Genomic DNA, 22,246 nt, shown 5'->3' on the forward strand with positions numbered 1-22,246 from the left:
TACTCAAGCCAACTCATTTTGCTTCTTGCAAAAAAGGGTCATTAGGAAAAAAGGGATGTGATGTAATTATTTTTACCAATGTAAAAGGCAGCACTCTCTTCACTGGCATAGTCATCAATATAGGTAATTCCCAAAGGTTGAATAGGAGTCTCTCCAATTCCACGCAGAAGATTCCCCAAAAAAACATATATCCACATGGAAGTTCCAGCTTCTTTTTCACAGCCTAATACAAACATGTAGAGAGACAAAGAGACAGATCTTGCTTGTGACATTTCAACATTAAATACACAAGATTCAAGTCTGTCTATTATATGGGTGTATCTCTTGCTAACTTCTGCAGAATAGGCACCTCTGTATTTGGGAGCAGAAGTGAACTCACTAATTAACTGAAATGGCAAAACAATCCTCTCTGGGGTAGTTAGTGGAAGGGATTTGTAAAGTACTTCTCTGCTGTGTTACACATCAGGGCTGTCCAGCTTCTATATGCAGTGGTGGGCCATACCCCATGCAGGCCATACAAGCAGGGGCTGCATGCCATGAGGGCTGCAATACTGTGAGCTATGGATGCCCCCTTTCCTCACTGCACCACATGTGTGGGCAGTAGGCCTGTGCGAAGAGGCTAGCATACACTTTAGATTTGGATTTGGCCAATTTGGGGGACATTCATTTGATTCAGTGATTCAAATCAGTGTCCCAAATCGATTTGGCCGAATCTGATTCAGAGATCTGGGTGCCACTGAATCGGTTGAATCTCCAAATTGAACAGGCCCCATCCCCCACTCACTGTCCCAGCTTCCATCAAAAAAAAGCCTTGCACTGGCTCCTGCCAGCTGGAGGGGGGGCAATCCCCACTGCCCCACGCTGCGTGGGGGGACTCTGATATGAGCCACCGGAGGCCCCGACAGCAGCTGCAACATCTGGTGAGTGCAGGGGGGGGGGGGGGGTTTTATTTATTTTTTTAAGTGCTGGGATGTTGGCAGCCATTGATAGGGCTGGGAGAGCAGGCGGAGGTTGGGAGGGGGCTAGGGGGGATGGAGGAGCAGGCAGGGGATGGGCCCTGGCAGGGATCCCCCCATGGCCTCCCTCCCCCACTTACCGGCATGAAGCCCAGGTCCAGCTCCCTGTAGCAGCAAGCGGGGACTGCCTGAATCTCCGAATCTTCTCCTAATCTTTTCCGAATCGATTCAGAGGTTTCAAATCGGTTCAGATATTTTAATTGCTCTCCCAATTCAATTCGGATTCAGAGATTCAGCCACCAAATTGGGCCAAATCTCCTCTGAATTGAATCAGCAACCAAAGCTTCACACAGCCCTAGTGGGCAGCTCCCCCCAGCTCCCTGGTAACAGGCTCCCTGCTGTTCTGCATTTGCAGACTTCCTAAGCACTGCAGGCTGCACTATGCCATGCTACTCTCTAGAGCAGGTGCAGGAAGTAGAAGCCAGAGTGGAAGCCCAGAGCAGCCAGAGTGATAGGAGAAGTGGCAGTCCAGCAGGAGCCCAGAGCCACAGATTAACCCTTTGTGGACCTCCAGTTGCACAGCCCTGTTATGCATCATATATCCATAACATGTGTGCACAAAAAAGTATAACTTAGCTAACTGGGCAGATTTTCACTAGGATAACAAAAGACTAGGGCCGTGCAAAGCTTTGGTAGCCGATTCGATTCGGAGGAGATTTGGCCCAATTCGGGGACCGAATCTCCAAATCCAAATCGAATAAGGAAACCAAGTAAAAGCTCTGAATTGATTTGAAGCATCTGAATTGATTCAGAAAAGATTCGGCTGATTTGAAGATTCGGCTGTGGACTAAGCAGGCACCTGACAGCTGGTAAGTCAGTTGGGGGAGGGGGGAGGGAAGCAGTGTGGGGAAGGGAGAGATTGGGACTGGGGCTGGGACAAGCTGCCCAGCTGGGACAGGTGAGTGCATTACTCAGGGTGGTGGGCAGGGGTTCTTTAAAGACAATAACATTATTACAGAATATTTTTAATATGGAAATATGTTACCTGCATTTATTTTTGCTTGGGGTCTTTCCAAGACTGACAGTGGTATCTGGTGTTTATCATGTAGACATGGAGAGATGCTGATAGAAGAGTTTGTGGAGGAAGGCAATATTTCATACCTATAGCTGTGTAAAAATTAAATTTTCTTAATTCTCAATCTTATATGATTTTACAAGAAAAATATACATTTCATCTTCATAGGACACAGACACATAACACTTGACTTGTTTTTATGATGCACCTAACTACAATGAACCTTATCTACTGAGTGGATTACATATTTTATAATCGTGTATTACTGAGCACAAGGGCATCAAAGATATGGCCTGTGGGCTGGATCCAGTCCATGGAATTCCATCATCCAGTTCTGAGCTTGGGTCTCAAGTTGACCTGAGCTCAAGATCAGCCCATCTGGCCCATGGGTCCAGATGAGGTTAATCCCCTGCAACAGGGAACTGTAGCCTTGTTACCATTAGTGGCAGGAGAAAATATTATTTAGCGGGGCTGAGGTGGAGGTGGAGAAGTGCCTGGCAGGGTGGTGGGCATGATGCTGTGGTGGCAGTGTTGGAACAGTGGAGTTCCATGCCAAGCCGTGCTGGCCACTGTGGGAAAGCAGTGCCATGGTGCTGCTGTTGTTGCCAGCCACTGCAAAGTTAGTTTGGAGTGGGGTGGGCTAAGCCCTATTAGCCCTGGCCCTCAGTTGTCTATGCCTGTTACAGAGAGGAGGAGCCAGACAAGAAAAGGAAGCAAGCCCCTTTAAGGGCCCAACTTTTGTAGCCAAGAGAAGGGGATGATTATCTGCTGTAAGGAAGAACCCCGCCAGCATGGACAGGGTGAAGAGGACCTTGGCTATCGAGGGAAGCCCCAGGACAGGATGGGGAAAGCAGCTTGCATTACAGAGAGGGACGAGGGACCCATAGAAGGGTCAAGGCCAGGCCCTGGGCAGGGGCACTCATTTGCAAAGCTCAGCCTGCAGTCAGCCTGCTGCTTATCACAGCAGTGGGAGGAGAACAAGAGATTGAGCACACCTGTAACCCAGGGAGAAGGAAGTCCACTCAGCTGGCCAGGCAGGCAGGGTTGACTGAGATATTAACTCTCCCCAGGCCAAAGGAAGAGAACGGGCCATGGCAGCAGAGGGAGACAAAGCCCCGTAGGGAGGCAAGGGTGGAAACTCCTCTGGCCAGGAAAGCTGAAGCTTGAAAGCAGGGACTTCTGATGACCCTGAATGAAGAAGCAAATGTCCCGGAAGTAATAAAGATCTCCTTTATTTATTTATTGCCTTTTTTTGTGCCTTGGAAGGTCATGGGAAGGGGATACAAAAATTGGAAAGTGGTTTTATGTTCACCCTGGAGGAGCTGCCCAAAGACAGGTTGGCTGAGTATGCCCAACCAGACTAAGAATTGTTCATGGTGACACCAGAGAGGCCTGGGGAAGTGGGATACCTTGAGGATCATGGACTGTCTTGAGAGCCCAGTAGAGACCTGCTTACTGTTTTTTCTGCCAGCCCCCTTTTTTCTCCTCATGGCAATAGTAATACTTGGTAAACCAGAGTGGATGTGAGGGGTGGCAAGGAGAATGCCCTTGCAGAATGCAGTAAGAGCAAAGTGCCCAGTACACTGAGATTTTTTTCCTCTGGGTTTTTTTTTTGGACTTACCTTAATGGTTTTGTGGGGGCAAGAGGCTAGGGGGCAAAAAACGCGGACTGGCCAGAGCCTGGACAAATGGAGGACTAAGACAGACAGGAGGCTGGCAGGGCTGGGCATCCACCCACCAGCAAAAAGTGGGGGAAGGAGAAAGAGAGAAGGGCAAAGCCTCATGCAGCCCAGTCAGATTCAGGGCTGGGGACAGGATAGGGAAACATGGCACCTACGGCCCAGACTTAGGTTCTTTAAAGACGATCTCTCAAAAAACAATCCCAATTAACACTAAGCCTTTGCAGGCAAGAGACAGAGAGAGAAAGGTGGCCGGACTAGGGGATCAGAGTATGTAACCAAGTACTGACCCACCATAAGGGGGATCTCAGCTATCTCCAGAGGAGCACCCTATTACACCCTCCCACCATCCCCCACCCCTGCACTGTTGTAGCAATAGTATACTGTGTAAGAAAGCTGTACTTCTTTCTCTTTGCGTATCCCCAATTTAACATCCTCCCAATTTAACAGACACCATCTCATACTGTGGGCCCCAAATCTGAGCTAATATAGAATGTTAGAGGATGAAAGTGTCCTCTACGTCACGCATCTCTCTCTCACTCTAACACAGAATTTTGGAATGCACTAAGCACTAGCTAAATCATAAATCTATTTCAGATTTGAATTAATACTGGCAGAATATATCTTTATTTGCTTAGGAACAATAAAGCATAAATAAAGAGTATAATAACTGTATTGTTGCTTGTTGCTAACAGCGGTTTTCCAATCAGTGCCTATATTGCTGAAATAGCTGCATGTTTAATGTTCATGACTAAATGAAAGTTCTGTACTTCTGCCTTTCTTTCTGAATTGAAGAATTAAGTTAGCTGTGCACTTACCGTCCCATAAAGAACTGGGGCATTGCAATAAAAAACGTTCCAACTGACATTATTAGGCAACCTGCTCCAATTATCTTTGGTCTATGAAGTTTGGCTCCGAAGTAGCTTACAAGAATTATGATTAGGAGGTTCCCTTTGAAAAAATACAAAAGAATAACTAGGATTTACAATCTGACCATAAGTGAACTGTTCTGGTAAACCAGTGATTACCAAACTATGGCTTATGTTAGTACATGCCAGTGGGGATGTTGCTGGTTCTCCCTATTGTTCCCTATTGTATCCTAACAGGTGTCCAAGATCTTCATTGCTAAGAACATAGGAATCTGTAAGCGCTGCTGGAAACGTGGAGGGTGAGCTACCCAGCTGCTAGCCACTAGCACACCAAAGAAATGAAAGCAATTGTCAAACAAAGGGCTTTGCACAGTTTAGCCAATGGTTCATTTACTGAGTACCAAATTTTGTAAAACACACAAAAAGACTTGGAGCTAAGTCAAAAGTAACATTTACATTACATGAAGCTGGAGTGTGAGAGTGACCTTAAGGAACTAACCACTGGAGATAATATATCCTTGCATTCTCACTGCTTACCAAATCACTGAGATACATTGGCCAGATTACTCATGGGGCACCAGTGGCAAGTGCAGGAGAGAAAAAGTTGAACTTCTTGCAAAACAATTCATTATCTTTCACCTATAACTAATATTAGTATAAAAAAACTCCTTCAAACCACTGGTTCAAGGAAGTCCATAACTTCCTTCCCACATGTCTAGCTGGGCTTAATCAGCAAAGAAAAATACATGCTGTAATACCAACAGCAACCATATCTCATAATATAATTAAACATGTGGGTTAAACACATCTACGGCTCAGTCCATACTGAGTGAAGCATGCATAGCAATATACTTAGGGAGTAGACTACAACATGGCCAATTATCACATTGAAAACCCAGACTATTCTGGTTCAGAGAAACTGTGGTAGTAATAACCACATTCTGATTTTAACCACAAAATGTAGAGCCCCACTGAGTACATTCACATTAAGAACAGTATCATCTCTACCATACCAAATGTAAATACCTATGAAAAGCTACATTTGTTCTTGCCAAATCAACCCCATTTAACTTTCAGAGGTCTGTGGGATTTACGCAAACATTTTCCACAATGAATTGTCAGTAGTTTTGTCTAACAGCAAAGAGGGATTCCACAACACATACCAAGTTCAAAGCTGCCATCAATAACACCAACCAGAGAAGAAGGAATATCAAATCTTCTTTCTATTTGGGTAATGGTACTTTTCAGATAACTTCCTGATAATGCTTTAGCAAAGTAAACAAAAGATAATGCACCAAGAAATATCTGTGAGAGAAAATAAAGGTGATTAAAACTGCACAATATTTCATTGTTGTATTTTAATTTTCACACATTAAATATTTGAGATTTCTTCCAGTGTTTGGGAAATGTACCCTATTAGTTTGTTCATCTCACTGGCATGACCAGAAGAAGAGCACATTTTATTTTCTTATTGGATCACACAGTCCTTATTCCTACAGAATAACTCTGGGAATGACAAAACAAATACCACATTTGGGAATAGGGGAATATTTTACCCTCCTAGGCCATTTAAGCTATTGTGATTCTGGCAGCAATTTTAATAATAAGCAGCAATGTTAATGGTGACTTTCCTTGTGTATGAACCCTTGTGTTTACTAAGAGCTAGACTAGATTGTGAAATGGATATGAAGGCAGGCAGGCTCTCGATCTCAAGCTTCTTGTTTCCAGGTGTCAGCAGTGGCAACATTTTCCAATAGCAGCTGCTACTAGCAGTGCTGGCTATAATTTAAAAAAATCCATCATTCTTAAGTTGGAGCAAAATTTCTTATGAGGAGGGCTCTCAGAAGGATCTCCAATAAAATAAGCATTTCTGAGTGCTAATGTCCTTGTATTTTTAATGGTACTGTAAAAGCACAAGAATCAGAAGCAATAAAAATAAAATATCAAGCATTTCCATGTTCATAAATAGTTTTCTTAAATGCCTGGGAACTATCCAAGAGAGAAGATTGTTTTGATTTGTAGAAATAAATGTTTTCGATTTATGTCTGTAGTTTAGAAATGCCTAATTCTCAATCCTGATTCAGCTCATGTTGAAACATAAGGAAATCTCGATGCTGAACTTAATATAAATCAACTAATGTTTTTTTCTTTATTGTAAATTTATATTAGCACAAAACCCATGGAGAGCTGAAAGCTGTCAAAACTAATTTGCTGAATCTCCACATTATTCTAGTTTTCTGGATGAACTGCACCCGTTTTCCAGTTCTTGAAGTCAAGTAACTATACATTTCCCAGAATGGACAAATTATTTGAGTTACAATAGTGTTTCCATTTTCAGAGGCAATAAGCTGATTTCTGAATGGTTAAACTGTGACTGAAGGTTTATTCAGTGGGGAAATCTGATTACTGTTGAGGCAAAATGCAATGATATCATTGGTATTCTGCTGCAAGTTTAATTAACGCAACATTTTAAATTTTCTGTGCAACTGAGGCCCAGTTATTTGTACCTGTGGAAGCTATTTTAAGCAAATATAAATTTTCAGGAGCAAATGTTGTCATAATTATAATTTCATTTTAATAGAATAATTTTATCACAGAACAAATGTTCTGTTATACGGTATGCAAGGGGTTTTTTTTAGTGTTATCTTTTATTAGACCAACATAGAAGGTTTGGGTCTCCTGCATAGTAACAAAATATGTATCCCGGTTTATATCCTTTAGTTTAGTAGCATAAGTATATGCTTTCAGCTGATCCCTTTTGAAGTAGCTGACGTAAAATGGTTTGTCAGATTTTCTGGGGCCTCCTGCATAGTTGTGTTGCACATTTGGTTATGTTTGGCTTCAGGTTGTGGATTTACGATGTTAATGGAGAATGTCAATATCTCTGTATTATAGTAGAGCTGGAGTTTTCTTGCTGTTGTGATGGTGCAGAAAAAATATGGGACGGCAAGGATTGGGGGGCGGGGGGGGGGGGATATTTTATTAAACCAAGGGAGAACGTTTTGTCCAATATAAGATATGACCAAAAGAAAAATAATTTTCTTTTGTATATTTCCTGGACCACCATGGCAACAACATCATTTCAACCCTCCTGCTATGTGATGTTATTTTGAGACACCAGTGCCATTCTCATTCAAGTTAATGGGATTCCTTCCATGGACTTTATTAGAATTTGGATCATGCTCTAAATGGATTTCATTTTTAAAGGCTGTAGAAAACCAAAAGAAATAAAAAATGTGGAGGTTAAAAAGAATTTGAAAAAGCCAAGGATATTCTGATTCAGCTACATCTTAATGAACTTGAATCACAGAGAATTATGGTGATGCACCATGGCTTTGTTACATCAAAACATAAATCCAGAAGAGTGTCATTCCTTCAGAGTTTGTTCCAGGAATGATGATAACAAGAAAAGACTGACTTCATGGGGGAGGGGGGGCAGGAGAGGATGGAATCCAGCACTCAGTGGACCAGGACATCTTTTTGTGCAGAATGCTCTTCCTAGATGAATTTGTAACATGGAAGTGCACGGATGTTATCATCACAATGTAAGGTTAAAGTTGCTGAAGTTCAGCTCACAGCAGCTTGCTTTTTTTTAACAAAGAAACAAACAACAAAAACTCCAAGCAATTCTGGGTTGGTTAAGCAGTTGATAGACATATACAAATGTGGACAAAAGATATTGTTCCTGGGTCTGTCACTGATGCTACCCCTATTGTATTACATGTCCCATTAGTAGACCATTCAAACTTCATGTATCACTATTTTCGGAATCCAGAAATAAATAGCACTATGGCACCCAACCTTTTAAAAATAAGTCAGCATTATTGACAGTATAATATGGTACCACAGGCATTTCATATTCTACATTCACTCAGGGACAAACAGTAGTGCTGAACCTTAGTAAGTGTTCACCTTGTCCTTTAATACTGACCACTAAAAGTACACTACATGAACCTGAACCAAATCTCCATATCTGAATGTCATCAAACTCTAGTGAAATTCAGAACAGTATCAAAACTTTGTTACTTAGATCTTTAATATTTTAATACTGAATGAAAGACATGCTCCTGGCAGACATTACAATTAAGATGCAATTAACCAGTTAATCACACCATAGATAATAACCCTTCTATTTGTTCAAGGAACTAATGGTGCAACAAAATGGGAAACCAGGCATAAAAATATTTCACAAGAGAGGTGTCACATTTTTGTGATGGGTTTCTATCATGTCTTAAATTGAACGTGTGGCAGGGTAACCACAGCTGGCTGAAGACTCTGGTGCTGGGGCTGGCAATCCGCTGGTTGTTGGTCCCAGCCCCAGGACAGCACAGAAGTCTGGAAGCAGCTCTGCTGCAGTCCCAGGGCTGGGACTGACCATCAGGTGATTGTTACTCCCTAACTTGTGATCACGTGGGTTCAACCAGGCTGTGGGCACCCAGCTTTCAATTTGCCAGTGCAGGAAGAGCCCCAAATTCCACCTCCCACCCTTAAAAGGCATGTAGTAATGGTGCCATTAGGATCTGATCCTGATCACAAAATCACATGTGCATGGCAGGAGATGTGATTGTTGGGATTGGGTATCAGATCACATTGCACCATTAAAAGAACATGTGCCAGGGGCCAAAAATGTAACATTCCAACAGGAAATATAATTGGGGGGGAAGGGGGAGTTAATTCATCAATAAAACCTCAGATACTGAAATGCCCATATGGTAACATTCAGACCTATTACTGTACCTTTATGCCTCCACAGCTTTGTTTCTCCTTGGAAGCAGAGGATTCAGATTTGCATGAAGACCTGTCATTTGGCACGATTATGTTTTTCAAGAAAAACTGAGCATTTTCTTTGGATATGTTTTCCATGTTAACACTTCCTATCTGTTATCTAGAAGATATTAAGAATATTATATATTTTTAAAGTATCAGTTATAGGCTCATTACTGAAAGCTTGCCATATGCAGATAATAGTTATTAAAATTCACAATAAAAACAGAATGGTGGGCTGAAAAATTAATTATGGAAATTTGCAATCCAACTATCTACTGAAGAGAAACCATACTTTTACAAACAATAAGTAACCATTGTCTTCATTCTCTATGGGTGCTACATAGATCTGATTTTATCAGTCATTCATACTTAACTAAACATTGCCCATTAACTTCCATTAGAATGTTTAGTCTTTTAGGTGAATTCCAGATGTTTATAGAGATTCATCAACTCTAATACTAATTTCCCACGGGCTTGGAATATTAGGGAAAGAAAGCAATGATAAAGCAAGTCCAATCTTATTAATGCAGGATTCCAACTTCATTGTTTTGGAAATGAACATTAGTTCTACCCATCTGATATTTGTCATTGACCAATATGAGAAATAATATTGCTTTAACACCTCAAAATAATCTTAGGGCTTTCAATCTTAATAATCTGGTCAACCACTGCAGGAAAGTCTGAATTTACATCTTGGCAGCTAAATATAAGAATACAAATTAAAGGGTAAATTTTGTGTCTAAATATTAGTATATCACCATTCTTAAAAAATACTTAAATATACCACATTGCTGTTAACTATTTCAGTCCCTAAACCGATACACAAAATATTTTTTCAGTGAGTTTTTGTGTTCCCCTTTAAGCATCCCAAGAAATAAACTGTAGCTTTGGAGTATATTATTATTATTATTATTATTATTATAGTCGTTTTCCACAGGCAAAGTTTAAAATACACACCATCTAAATGGCCTTGGGCCAGTCAATGACCTCTGAGACAGCAGTGGTCAGGTTGAGAAGCTCCTCAGAGAAACCAACATGAAAGGAATGGTCATTCAGCATGTATATGCAACCTGCATAGAATCATAGAACTATAGAAAATTAGGGTTGGAAGGGACTTCAGGAGGTCATCTAGTCCAATCCCCTGCTCAAAGCAGGACCATCCTCAACTAGATCAATCAAGCCAAGGCTTTGTTTAGCTGGGTCTTAAAAACTTCCAAGGATGGAGATTCCACCACCTCTCTGGGTAAATTATTCTAGTGTTTTACTACCCTCTTAAAGAGAAAATTATTTCTAATATCTAACCTAAACTTCGTTTACTGCAACTTGAAACCATTGCTCCTTGTTCTGTTATCTGCTACCACTGAGAATAGTCTAGCTCCATCCTCTTTTGAACCACCCTTCAGGTAGTTGAAGGCTTCTATTAAATCCCTTCTCAGTCTTATCTTCTCTAGACTAAATAAGCCCATTCCCCTCAGCCTCTCCTCAGAAGTCATGTACCCCAGCTCCCTCACCATTTTCGTTGCCCTCCACTGGACTCTTTCCAATTTGTTCACATCCTTCCTGTAGTGGGGGGCCTGAAACTGAATACAGTATACCAGATGTGGCCTCACCACTGCTGAATAGAGGGGAATAATCATTTCAATTGCCCTGCTGGCAACACTCCCACCAATGCAGCCCAGTATGCTGTTGATCTTCTTGGCAACAAGTGCACACTGTTAGTTCATATTCAGTATATTGTCCATTGTAACCTTCAGGTCCTTTCCTGCAGAGCTGCTACCCAGCCAGCTGCTACCCAGTCAGCCCCCAGCCTGTACTGATGCATGGGAGTGTTCCATCCTAAGTGCAGGACTTTGCACTTGTCCTTGTTGCACTTCATTAGATTCCTTTTGGCCCAATCCTCCAATTTGTCTAGGTCAGGCTGAATCCTAGCCCTACCCTCCAGCGTATCTATTACTCTCCCCAGTTTGTTGTCATCTGCAAACTTGCTGAGGTTGCACTCTATGCTATCTTCTAGGTTGTTGATGAAGATATTGAACAAAACCGGCTACAGGATGGACCCCTGGGGAGCTCCACTTGATACCGGCTGCCAACTAGACATCAATCTTTTATTACTATCGTCTGAGCCCAATGCTCCGGCCAGTTTTCTATCCACCTTACAGTCCATTCATCCAACTCGTACTTCCTTAAAGCATTACATGTATGCAATGGGCCATCTCCATCTTGACACAATGAACCATATTACACTAGAATTAGAAGGAGCATCTGAGCAAAAAGCCATGAAGATGTTCACTTGGCCAGACGACAGTACAATAGTAGTAGCAGATGCCCTCTATCATTCTTTCTACTGCACTGAGCTGGTGATGATTTTAGTTGGCTGAAGAGAGTACAGCATTGTTACAGCAGCTGGTGGCAGGCATGATATTTGTTGGGTGCCTTCTGATACTAGGTGCTGGCTAGGACTGTTAACCTTACAAGATTTGTTGGCTTCAATATTCATGTGACAAATCTCAAAGTATGAATTAATCTTTATGTCTACTAACCTGGTATGGACAAGGCTTATCCAAACTGGACATGGTATTTGCCAAGTGAGTAGCAAATTGTGAGCACTGAACAGCATGCTTGTGTTGGCTCTCCATATAGACCAAAACAGTTTGTTCAGGGAACAGTTTCTGCACTTGATCTTCAGAGAACATCTTTAATGAGTTGGATTCTGTATAGGATCTAGGTATACTGGCTGTATTGTGTACTAATTGCTGAGCATTCAAGAAGATGTTAAGCTAAAGTTGGGTCCAAGCATGGTGCAAGTAGAAACATGTTGGTTTTTGATGTACTTGGCCTCAGTCTCCATGGCTTAAAATTCCAGCAGGCTTTCATCGATCATTTATAGTCCATTATAGCTGATCATCCGGGCCTGCTACTGTACAGATAACCACCCAAACTGGGGAAGGCTGTTCCAAGGCTTCCATCAGGGGCTAGCCCTCTGCTCTGTCCTTATCACTGGAGTGGCCAATTGGGATCAGCTAAATCTCCACTTCCCCCATATAAGCTCCTGAGCAGGAACAGGGTATGTTTGGGCAACAGGGCTCAACCTCAACCCAAATCACTTTGCTGTTCCCTCTGGTTTGCTCTCTGACTCTGCTCCCTGCCTGACCTTCTGGCTTCCTGATTTCACTTGTTCCCAGACCCACTCTGTTCTCAGATTGACTTCCTGGCTTCCTGACCAGCTTCTACCTGAATTCTGCCTGTTCCACCTGACCCTGGTTAGCACATCAATCTCCAGGTGGCCCCAGACCTGCTGGCCCATGTCCTGGCATGATACTCCAAAAGTCTGTAGCTATAACTCAGGAATAATATTGTTTTATTGCTGGCTCCTAGAAGATGTTTGTCTGGCATTGGTACAACTGTCATAGCACGGAGTCCCACAGCAACCTACAGCTTACAGGCTGGATCCAGTCTGCAAAAGGATTTTTCCAGTCTGCAATGCATGGAAGTTTATATATCCTACAGTTAGCTGAATACACTTTACATGAATGGCAAGAATGCTCTATCTAACGACAGAATGTCTAACTGCCACCTTTGGCCTGCCTTAAAACCCAGCTCTGTTAATTGGACCCCCTAGTAGTGAAATATTGCCAACCCCTGGCCTTAAATTTTCTTGAATATTATCTTAGCCATATCTTGGATACCTTATTCTCCTGGGTAAAGCAGGATATAAAAATGAACAGCTAGCATTAGTTTTGTTTCCCAAGATGTCTCTGTCATGCTGTCAAGGTTTTCCCTAGTTTAATCAATTTCATCATCTTTTCTATTTCTTCCAGAGAGTATGACTGGACACTTTTGTTTAGCTGAGATGTTTGTATTGATACCACTTTTCAATCAACTCCTTACCATGCATCCAATCATTACAACTAAAGCAGAAATAAGGAAGTACACTTTTGAAACATGTGATGCCTCCTGAGTCCATTCCAGTCTGGAAGGAAACCTGGAAGAATAATGGAGGTGACAGTATCATTTTCCTGGAAGCCAGAGGCATCAGAGAGAAATTAGAGAGGATGAAATCCTCCCCAGCCTATTCATATATGTGGCAGGTCTTGAGGCATTGCAGATATCCCATTATATTCCAGAGGAATTTTGAAGGAGATTCTAATCTGCTAGGCACAGTTACTCAGAAATCTCATTAATACTGCAATCTCTGAAAAGATTGTCTAATAGGAGGGCATTCTAAGAAATCAGCTGAAATGATGGATTATTATATTCCAGGCCCATTTATTAAAGCTAAGTTTTGTTCATTAGAAGAGATGGTAGAGATTACATTTTGTGTGTTATAAATAATTACTGGCAGGAGGGTCTTGTCCTACAGGGAACTCATTGAATGAACATATGTAAGAGCTCAAACACCAAGGGAAAAGGTTTTTCACAATGAAATAGCTCATTATTAAAGTGTATGCGTCTCATCATAAATATAATTCAAAATAGAAAATAGGTCTGTTAATGACTGTACTGTGAGAAAGCTTGCATAATATTTTCCTGCACTATGCTTGACTTCAGCCAGTGCCTTTTGTTTCTCACATTTGTGAAACCTGAAACAGATCCACGTTTCAAAAAAATTGTAGCATCAATTACGCTATTTAGTATTGTGAAGATACATGTATTGTCTTTTCATTGCAGGATAATCCCAAATACTTGAATAACCACATTTAACAAAGGACAGACTGCATGACTACGCATGCTAATGCCAGTCTTGGTATATATCAAGATGTGCCCAAAATGTATTTTGTTGTGTTTTGTCCCTTATCCCTTTAAAGATAAATGCACCAGGAAAAAAACCAAAGGTTAAAAAACAATACATCAATACATTGAATACTCTTTCTTCTTGAAATACATTAGGCAAGATGCACTCCTGAGGGAACAATGCTGAACTTAGGCTCTCTCTCTCTCTGTTCTTTAATTATACGCACAAAACAGAGTGAGAGCGCAATACACCCTGCACCCTTTTCCCCATTTTGCCCCCCTCACACACTCACGCACGCGTGCATGCACGCACACACACACACACACACACACACACACACACACACAGAATATCATCTCTCTTCCTTGGTAACTGTGAAATCTTTTCTCCCCCTTCTGTTATTCAGGAAAATATTATGTTGAACTATAAAAAATTGTCTGAGTAAGGTCTGAATAAAGGATCTAAGAATAGGATCCCTCCCCCTCCAAACACACACACAGGCAAAATCTATACATACTCATTCACTTTCTCTCACATATTATGTATATTTGCAGCTGTGTGGATGGAAATGCAAATGTACATCTGCACATATATACAAGATTATTTTCCAAACTGTATATGCTGCAGAAACAACCCCTCATGTTTTCATGTCATGAAAATATAACCTTTTTCCAGTGTGTAGCAGTAAAAAGCATTTGCTGTTCAAATATTAAACTATGCTTTTGTTCCAAAATAGAACAAGCAAGCAAAAAGACTTTAAGCTGTAAAACAAAAGGCATTATGAAAACTGGTAAACTAATTCTTTAAAAAATCTATTCTCATGTATAGTTGATCAGCCATGTCACTTCAGCAAGGGTTTATAAGAAAGAAGCAGAGTCTGGTTCTGGTGATGTAACAGGGACATTTCTAAGCAACTACCTCTGTAGGGGCAGAACTTCTCTCAAGTAGGAGTAGAATTGGAGTCACAAATAGATATGACTTTGCCAGTTTCCTCTGAAATGTATGAAAGGATGAGACAGAGCAGGATGGAGCAATCTGCTTTGGTTTATAATGGTTTGGGGCAAAAAACTAAAAAAAAAATCTAGTCAAACTGTGTAAAACAAGGGAATAGAATTTGGCCTGCTCTGACTTTAATTGTAAAGCAACAGATTTTAAATTAAGACACCAAAGTAGAAAAACCCTTGCACTTTTAAGCAAATATCTGTGGTTGAGCAACTTGGCTCCACAGATGTGCACCTCTGATATTCTATTGAACAGGTTTAGTGGCCACAGTAACTAGCACTTGCCCTTCCCTTTCCAGAAGGAAGGAGGTGAAGGCACTCACCCTATTTTTACATTTCCCACTCCAGCTGTTCAGGGTGCTGGCAGGGATGTGCACGCACGCACACACACACACATGCACACACTTTTCTTGCACTGCAGAGCAATAGCATCCCTGCTAACTTCTTTGTAACACAGCACTTGTATTACCTCCTCAGACAGCAACTGTTCACTGAGCCTCTCAGCTGGCAGGGATATGAGATTGCACCTTACAATATGACCTGAAAATGAAGAGAGAGGGGCAGTGTGTAAAAGTGAGACTGAGAGGAAACAGGCAATTTTCCAAGCACCCCTAAAAGAGGTACTCATTTTAATACTCAAAGTCCTTGACAAATCCCCATTCTCCCACTGATCTTGGAAGGTGATCTCTTGCCATTACAGTCTCCTTAAAATCTGCTTTATTATTTAGTAGCTTTCAATACAAAAGCTGCATTTTTTGGAAGTATTAAAATATGTGATTTGAAGCTGCGTCTTCCAGGCATTAGAATGTGTGGTGTGAGTATTCAGCAGTGAGAGTAGGATGGATGAATCCACATAAAGACCAGCCTATATGTAAGGAATATCAAGAAAAAACATAAGAAAAACCAAATCTTACCTGGCAGAAGCAATCCCAAGGCATGGTGCCTACCAATTGGCAGCAGGTGAGCGCACACACAAGCATACACACACACACATGCACACTGTCCCTCAGCCTGAAAGGGAAACAAGTTTGAGGGAAACCTCCTGTCAGAAGTTATCCAGCCTAGGGAAAGTAGATCTTATACGGAAGTAGAGACACAAAGAAACCTAGGAGGTGGGGGAACTTTTGTTTTGCCTGAACAATCTGTGCTTGTCTCCCTTCACCCCCCTCCTGACACCAGCACTTTTTTCCACCTTTCTTTCTTCTCTCTCATAGATTGCAGGATATTGGTCACATTGGCAAAGCAATGAACCTGGGTGCTGCGATGTGAAATCTTGAAGAGCAGTTCAACCCTCCTTGGAATATTTCTTTGCAACTTGCTGCAAGTTTGACGCACACACGTGATTGAGCTTTCTCTTAAAACAAAAAATAGTCCTGATCTTCTTAATTGCCTGTTCCCAGGAAATAAAAATCTTCGAGGGGAAACTGACAAAAGAGGTTGGGGGGTAGGGAGGAAACATTATTTACAGAACTCTTACTTACAAAGCTCTCTTCCCACCCAGGGTTTCTTTTACATCAGCAGGACTGTACAGTGACGTTTATTTGCATCCTATTTTTTCAGGAATGTGTATTTATTTTAAAACACGCCCTAGTCCCTCAGAAGTATCCTGGAGAACAGGATCCTATAAGACATACCCCCAGCCAACATGAGTAGTGCCTTAAAGTGATAGATGGGCATGTATTTGAGTCCTCTCATTCCTTTAAAAATGTTGAGATAGCCAGCATACTTTGCCAAAGGAAAAGAAATTTGTTCAGCACACTCCTGACAACTTCCCCTGTTTTCCAGCCTTGTATTTTTCTTGTCACAAGTTTTTATGTGTTTAAATGGGAAGCATTCATTCATAAGATGATGTTATTCTAAAGAATGTGATTAGTTTCAAATGCAATCATTTAAAACATGTTGGCTTTAACTTCAGCAAGTTTTGCTAACTTTTGAAATGTAATTATACCAACAGAGAAAGGTGTAACTGAAAACTCTTCTTCCTTCCCCCTTCCCCAACCTCAACAGACATGTTTCTATGGCAGCTAAAACCTTGGTGATACTCAAACTATTACAAAGCCAAATGCATTCCCTTGTAGTAGACTTCTACATTACTAGAGTTAAAACAAATTATTATATATTTATTAATTCTTCATTTTGAGTTGTTGGAGTTCTACCCTGCTGCATACAAATTACGCTTTGTATATCAGTGCTTTATACTCTTATTTTGTGGTTTTAGAAATTTGGATGTCAGGGTGTCTAATAAGCCTGAGGGGCCATGAGGTTTGAAAACATTCTGGAGAAAGGCCTCCAAGTTTGTTTTTTCTATTTGAGAAAATAGAGTCTGCACAATATGAAGTCTGTTCTGGCTTCATCCTACCTATCCCAACTGTTCATCTGATCACTGGCTTGACTGATGCCTAGGCTGCATTAATGAAGATAGCTTCTGATCTCTGACTCTCTGCCTCTCATACCCTCCCTGCTCTTTGAATGACAGAGGTCCTTACTCAAAATCTACAAAGCCATAATCTTGTACTTTTTAAAGTTGCTCCTTGAAGACAGGGTCTCCCAAAATACACACTTGAACTGCAATTGATTATTGTTATGCAAGTGCCGAACCATGATTACTGATACAGACTGGATAAGAATGATTCATATGTTGTTATCTTGTCTTCTTCACAACCTCCACCTCAACCTACTACTGGGTTGCCTTATACACCTGTTATATCCATTTTTTATATAAAAGTTCCCGGGCCACAGGTATTTACTGCAAATTTAAGCAGGACCTAACACAATGTAATCGTCAACCTAAATGATTCCTCAGGCCCTAGCTCAATGTCCATCTTAAAATAAGGCACCACCAAGAAACAATTCTTGCATAACAGATCATGACATACCGTCACTGATGCATTCTCTCAAACCTGATGTCCTGTGTGGGAGCACAGGGCACTGTCGAGTCAGTCAACTGAAATGAACTAATTTCGAAAGTTGATAAGACTATTAGTTAAATAAGGAGAGTTTCATTTTCCTATTATTCTAGAAGAAATTACTTATTTATTTATATTCCACCTATAACCAAAACAAAAGTAGGTAAGAATGCTTTAGAACAAAGTATCTAGGTAATGTTAGTTACTTGAAGTCTTTATCTGTACATTCCTATTGTGTCTTAGTCAGATGAAATTAGAAGCAAGACCACCTCTATTTCTAAAGCAGGGGTCTAAATTAATTACATTCACTAAATCTAATTTATCCTTAGTAAATGCCTTTTTTCTGTGTTTCAAGAGTAATCTTACTGCCTATGGTTGTCAATGCTCTAGTAACAAATCATTTTGTGGGCCAATCTCTGAAAACCTCAAACCATCACAAACCTCTAAGACAAATCTCCATTGAAACACCTGCTTCTTCTCAAGAATACTTCATAAGTGCTAAACAAGTAAACATTGTTCCTCTGAAGGACTCAAAATAAATGGTTTTCTGCCCAAGGCTATTTTCTACAGAGAAATAAAACATTTTGTTAGAACATACCCTGATAGAGCTGCATAAATCAACGAGACTTTACTTGGAAAGATTAGCATAACCATGACAAATCTGACTGAACAACTGTAAGAAGACTATTGTTGGTTTTGTGGTTGTGCTCAATGGGAAAATAAAAAAAAAAGAAAACATGAGAACTATGTTAAAAGGTGCATGGCTCAAAATTTTTATGATCATGGTGGAGCAAGTGTTCTAGATGTTTGTTGTCACTTGGAAAGAAAATCCACAATAAAGAGCATTCTGCACAGTGGCACCATAACTATTTAGACTTAAACACTTGGCTAAATGATTGGTCATTTTGGGTGCCTATACCTATGCAACAAGGTTGCTTTGACATGCTGTAGTTACAGCCCATCGATTAATCGACTCTGTTGGAGTGTGGTTATAACTGCGCTCCAGCAGATTCCAGCGTCAGGTGTATCAGCATCCCTGCACTGAAAAATGGCTGCAGGGTGCTTTAACTAGAGCTTGTTCAGTGAGGTTTAGTTAAAGTGCCCTCACCATCATTTTTTTGTGTAGGGACATATGACATATAGGACATACATATGACACTTCAGGTGCTTTAAATAAAGTGGTTCTCAGGGCCGCCCTAATTAAAGGCCCCCCGACCTCCACTCCCAGAGAACCTCTAATAAATGCCCATAATTACTGGTACCATGTTATTACCTGAATAGTCCAACAAAGATCTTGGGCTTGTACTAGGCTGTAGACACTTTCATAATAAGAAATAGTCACTGCACTGTGGAACTTGCAGAACACAACCCTTGTTCCTGCAATGATCTCCTAGATATATTCTGTACACAAGAGCTAAGTTTAAGTTGGCAAGATGGAGAAAGGACTGGGGAAAAGATTATTCCTTATAAAAGGGTGGGGAACAGACAAATCCTTACAGAAGCTTTTGCAGGAAATGTGAGGTTGAAAACACATATTTTACACTAATTTGAGCACATCTGAGGAAAGGCAGCTTGTGGCCAAAAGCTTGTTGGATCCAGTATGCAGTGGGTTCAGTAAAAGACATCACAAAAACACTTCTTTCTCATATACACAGCCCACATAGCATTCTTATGGAGACTCTACTGTAAACCAGTGTAGATGAACGCAGCACACATCTTGGCATTAAATAAAGGGTCTGCAGGAGCCTAGAAGAATGACAAGAAGCAAAGGAAGATTTCCTCTGATGAAGAAAAGCTGGAAAACAAAAATCACAGGGAGAGGGTTTGATGGAAGTTTTCAAGTGGGGAAAAGAGAGAAAAGAGAACAAGTCATATGTTATTGTTATATTTAACAGACATTGCAAGGTTACCAGTATCCAGAGGATACAGCCACACAGCCAGAGTTACTTAAAAAGGCACTTGAGTAACACATCACTTTGGAGCCTAAAGCATTCTGTGTCCATTAGAAATATGGAGAGAATTTTAGTTTTGCAGAATGTAACACTGCAAACTGGAATTTTTCCAGGCCACCAGAGGTTAACACTCTTAATCTTAAAAATCCCATGGCACTTTCTGTAATGCAGATAAGCTCTTTGAACTAGTTTTAAACCCAAGAATTCTGGCTAAAAATGTGGAAAAAGAAGGCATAACGAATTGTAAAGAAAAGTTTATTACATAGAGGGTGTTCAACTTGTGGAAAGCTATGCTTAAGATAGGCACACTAACGAACAACAGCCCCATGCAAAAGCTTGCTAAGGAAGATAGTTGAACAGAAAAGCACTGTACAGTCAAGGTTACCTAAATGAAGCCAAGTGCATTGAGCAAGAATAGGCATATTTCTTGACCAAAGATAGGCAGACAATCTTTCTTTTCTCTACAACTTTACAAACTTACCCAGATGATTTAGTGGGTATAGCCAATAGCCATCAGTTTATGTTGAACACGAGGATTCTAACAGTCAAAAACTTAGATGGGTGCACTATAAAACACTTCATTTCTCATGTACTCATTAACAAAGGAAACATTCAAAAGCACCCTTCAGTCCTCTGGTGAAGCTCTGAGACAGTTAAATAAACTCCTGGTAAAGTCTATTACTCTCACCCACTGAAGCTGCTCCATCTTGTATAAAAAACTTACATTTTATAGAACATTTCCCACCTCCCAGCTAAATGCCCAAATCACTAGATTACAGCCTGCCTGTCTTTATAGCTCTGTAAATAGTTAATTCCATGCTTCAACAGAAGAGAATGAAAGCACTCCCCCACTCTAGAAAACCTTAGTCTGGTGGTTGGGGCACCTTCCTGGATGGTAGGAGATGGGAATCGAAGTCCCCTCAGGTAAAAGAGGAATTTCAAGTTGTGCCTTGCATCCCAGCAGTGTTCCAGCCACTGGACTATTGGGAACAAACACACGGCCGCCTCCTCCAGTTTTGTGAGAAGGAAAAGATTGTCCCAACTTAGATACCTAACTTCCATAAAAGGGTTCATAGCTCTGAATTCTAAATGAAGAAGGTACCACCTTTCCACCTAGACTGAGGTACCTCATCTCCCCACAAATCATCATTCTCTAATGGTGAACAGAGCATGCAAACATAACACGAAACACTTCACAGTGAAGATCTTCAAAGATGTTCCTGTTTTTTTCTGGAGTCATTCTTAAAGTTGGATGCCCATTTTTTAAGCACTTCATTGGGTGTATATCTCTGTACCCTCATTTATTAGGTACCTTAAGGGCACCTGGACCACTTCTAATGTTGTATCTGTCCATGACTTTAGCCAGTGTTCCAGCCAGGATACTTGCTATCATGGATCCAGTGTTAAGGAGCTAACTTTCCCCATGGATTTTGTGAGGTACCTAAATCAGGGCTGTAGATTCCATTGGGCATGTCTACACATGCATTTAAACACTCCTAAATGTAATGTGCATTAGCTTAATTCTCATTAAGAGGGATTAGGCAGGCATTTACAGATGCAGGTGATAAAGTGCATTAACACTGTGTGTGTGGACTGACTTGAGACTAAAGTTAGTCCCAAGTCAGTCCACACACATAACGTTAATGCACTTTAACATGTCTACACATTTGTTAATGCATTTTAACTATTTGTGCCTAAATTTTGTGGAATCAGAAAAAATAAATGCCTTAACCTTTGATCATACAAGTTATAAGATGACATAACCGCTTTGTGGGGAAATGCTGGCTCTGTACAGTAGAACAAATAAGGGAAAGGGTTTGTTCTTTGTAACTCCTCTGCAACTGCTTCACTCACCGCGGCCCTGTAGATAGCAAAAAGTATGTACAACTCTGATTTCCAGGTGCAAGAAGGAAGTTTGTGAACTAACCTCGCCTCCCCCATAAATTCCCATCCTGATAACAGCAAAGCAGTATGAGCTAATGTTTGTTTGTAGCTGCTTTTCCTAGCAAACTCCACTATATGATCACGTGAGTTGTAAGCGACTGTTAAAAAGTATATAAGACTCCTGATTTTGCTCTTGGGGGAGAACCCCTTCCAAGTGCTTGAGAGATCCATGTCACTTTGGAGTCCCCCCTACAGCTGTAGTTTCTTTTGAATAAAAGCTTCTGCTGACCTGACCCAAAAGCATGCTCCATGTGTTTCCACAACAATTCCTGGTGCCGTGATTTGGATCCAGAACATGTGTTGAGGAAGGAGGACCGCGGACTGCCCCCCCCCCCCCGACCCCCAAGCCGCCACACTGGGGGGGA

At 41.0% G+C, this 22,246-nt stretch overlaps 1 protein-coding gene across 1 annotated transcript in view; it reads right to left on the minus strand.

Moving 5' to 3' along the window:
* Positions 1-9,442, minus strand: part of LOC102371251 (solute carrier organic anion transporter family member 1C1-like) — a 30,648-nt gene extending 21,206 nt beyond the window's left edge. The window contains exons 1-5 of the mRNA XM_006035628.2: positions 9,317-9,442; positions 5,743-5,884; positions 4,529-4,661; positions 2,002-2,123; positions 77-223 (exon numbers count right to left, since the gene is read on the minus strand). Coding sequence (XP_006035690.1) covers positions 77-223; positions 2,002-2,123; positions 4,529-4,661; positions 5,743-5,884; positions 9,317-9,442 — 670 coding nt within the window. The remainder of the gene's footprint in view (positions 1-76; positions 224-2,001; positions 2,124-4,528; positions 4,662-5,742; positions 5,885-9,316) is intronic.
* Positions 9,443-22,246: the final 12,804 nt, after the last annotated feature.

Source organism: Alligator sinensis, unplaced genomic scaffold (genome assembly GCF_000455745.1).
Source record: "Alligator sinensis unplaced genomic scaffold, ASM45574v1 scaffold1155_1, whole genome shotgun sequence".
In the NCBI taxonomy this organism is placed as follows: domain Eukaryota; kingdom Metazoa; phylum Chordata; order Crocodylia; family Alligatoridae; genus Alligator; species Alligator sinensis.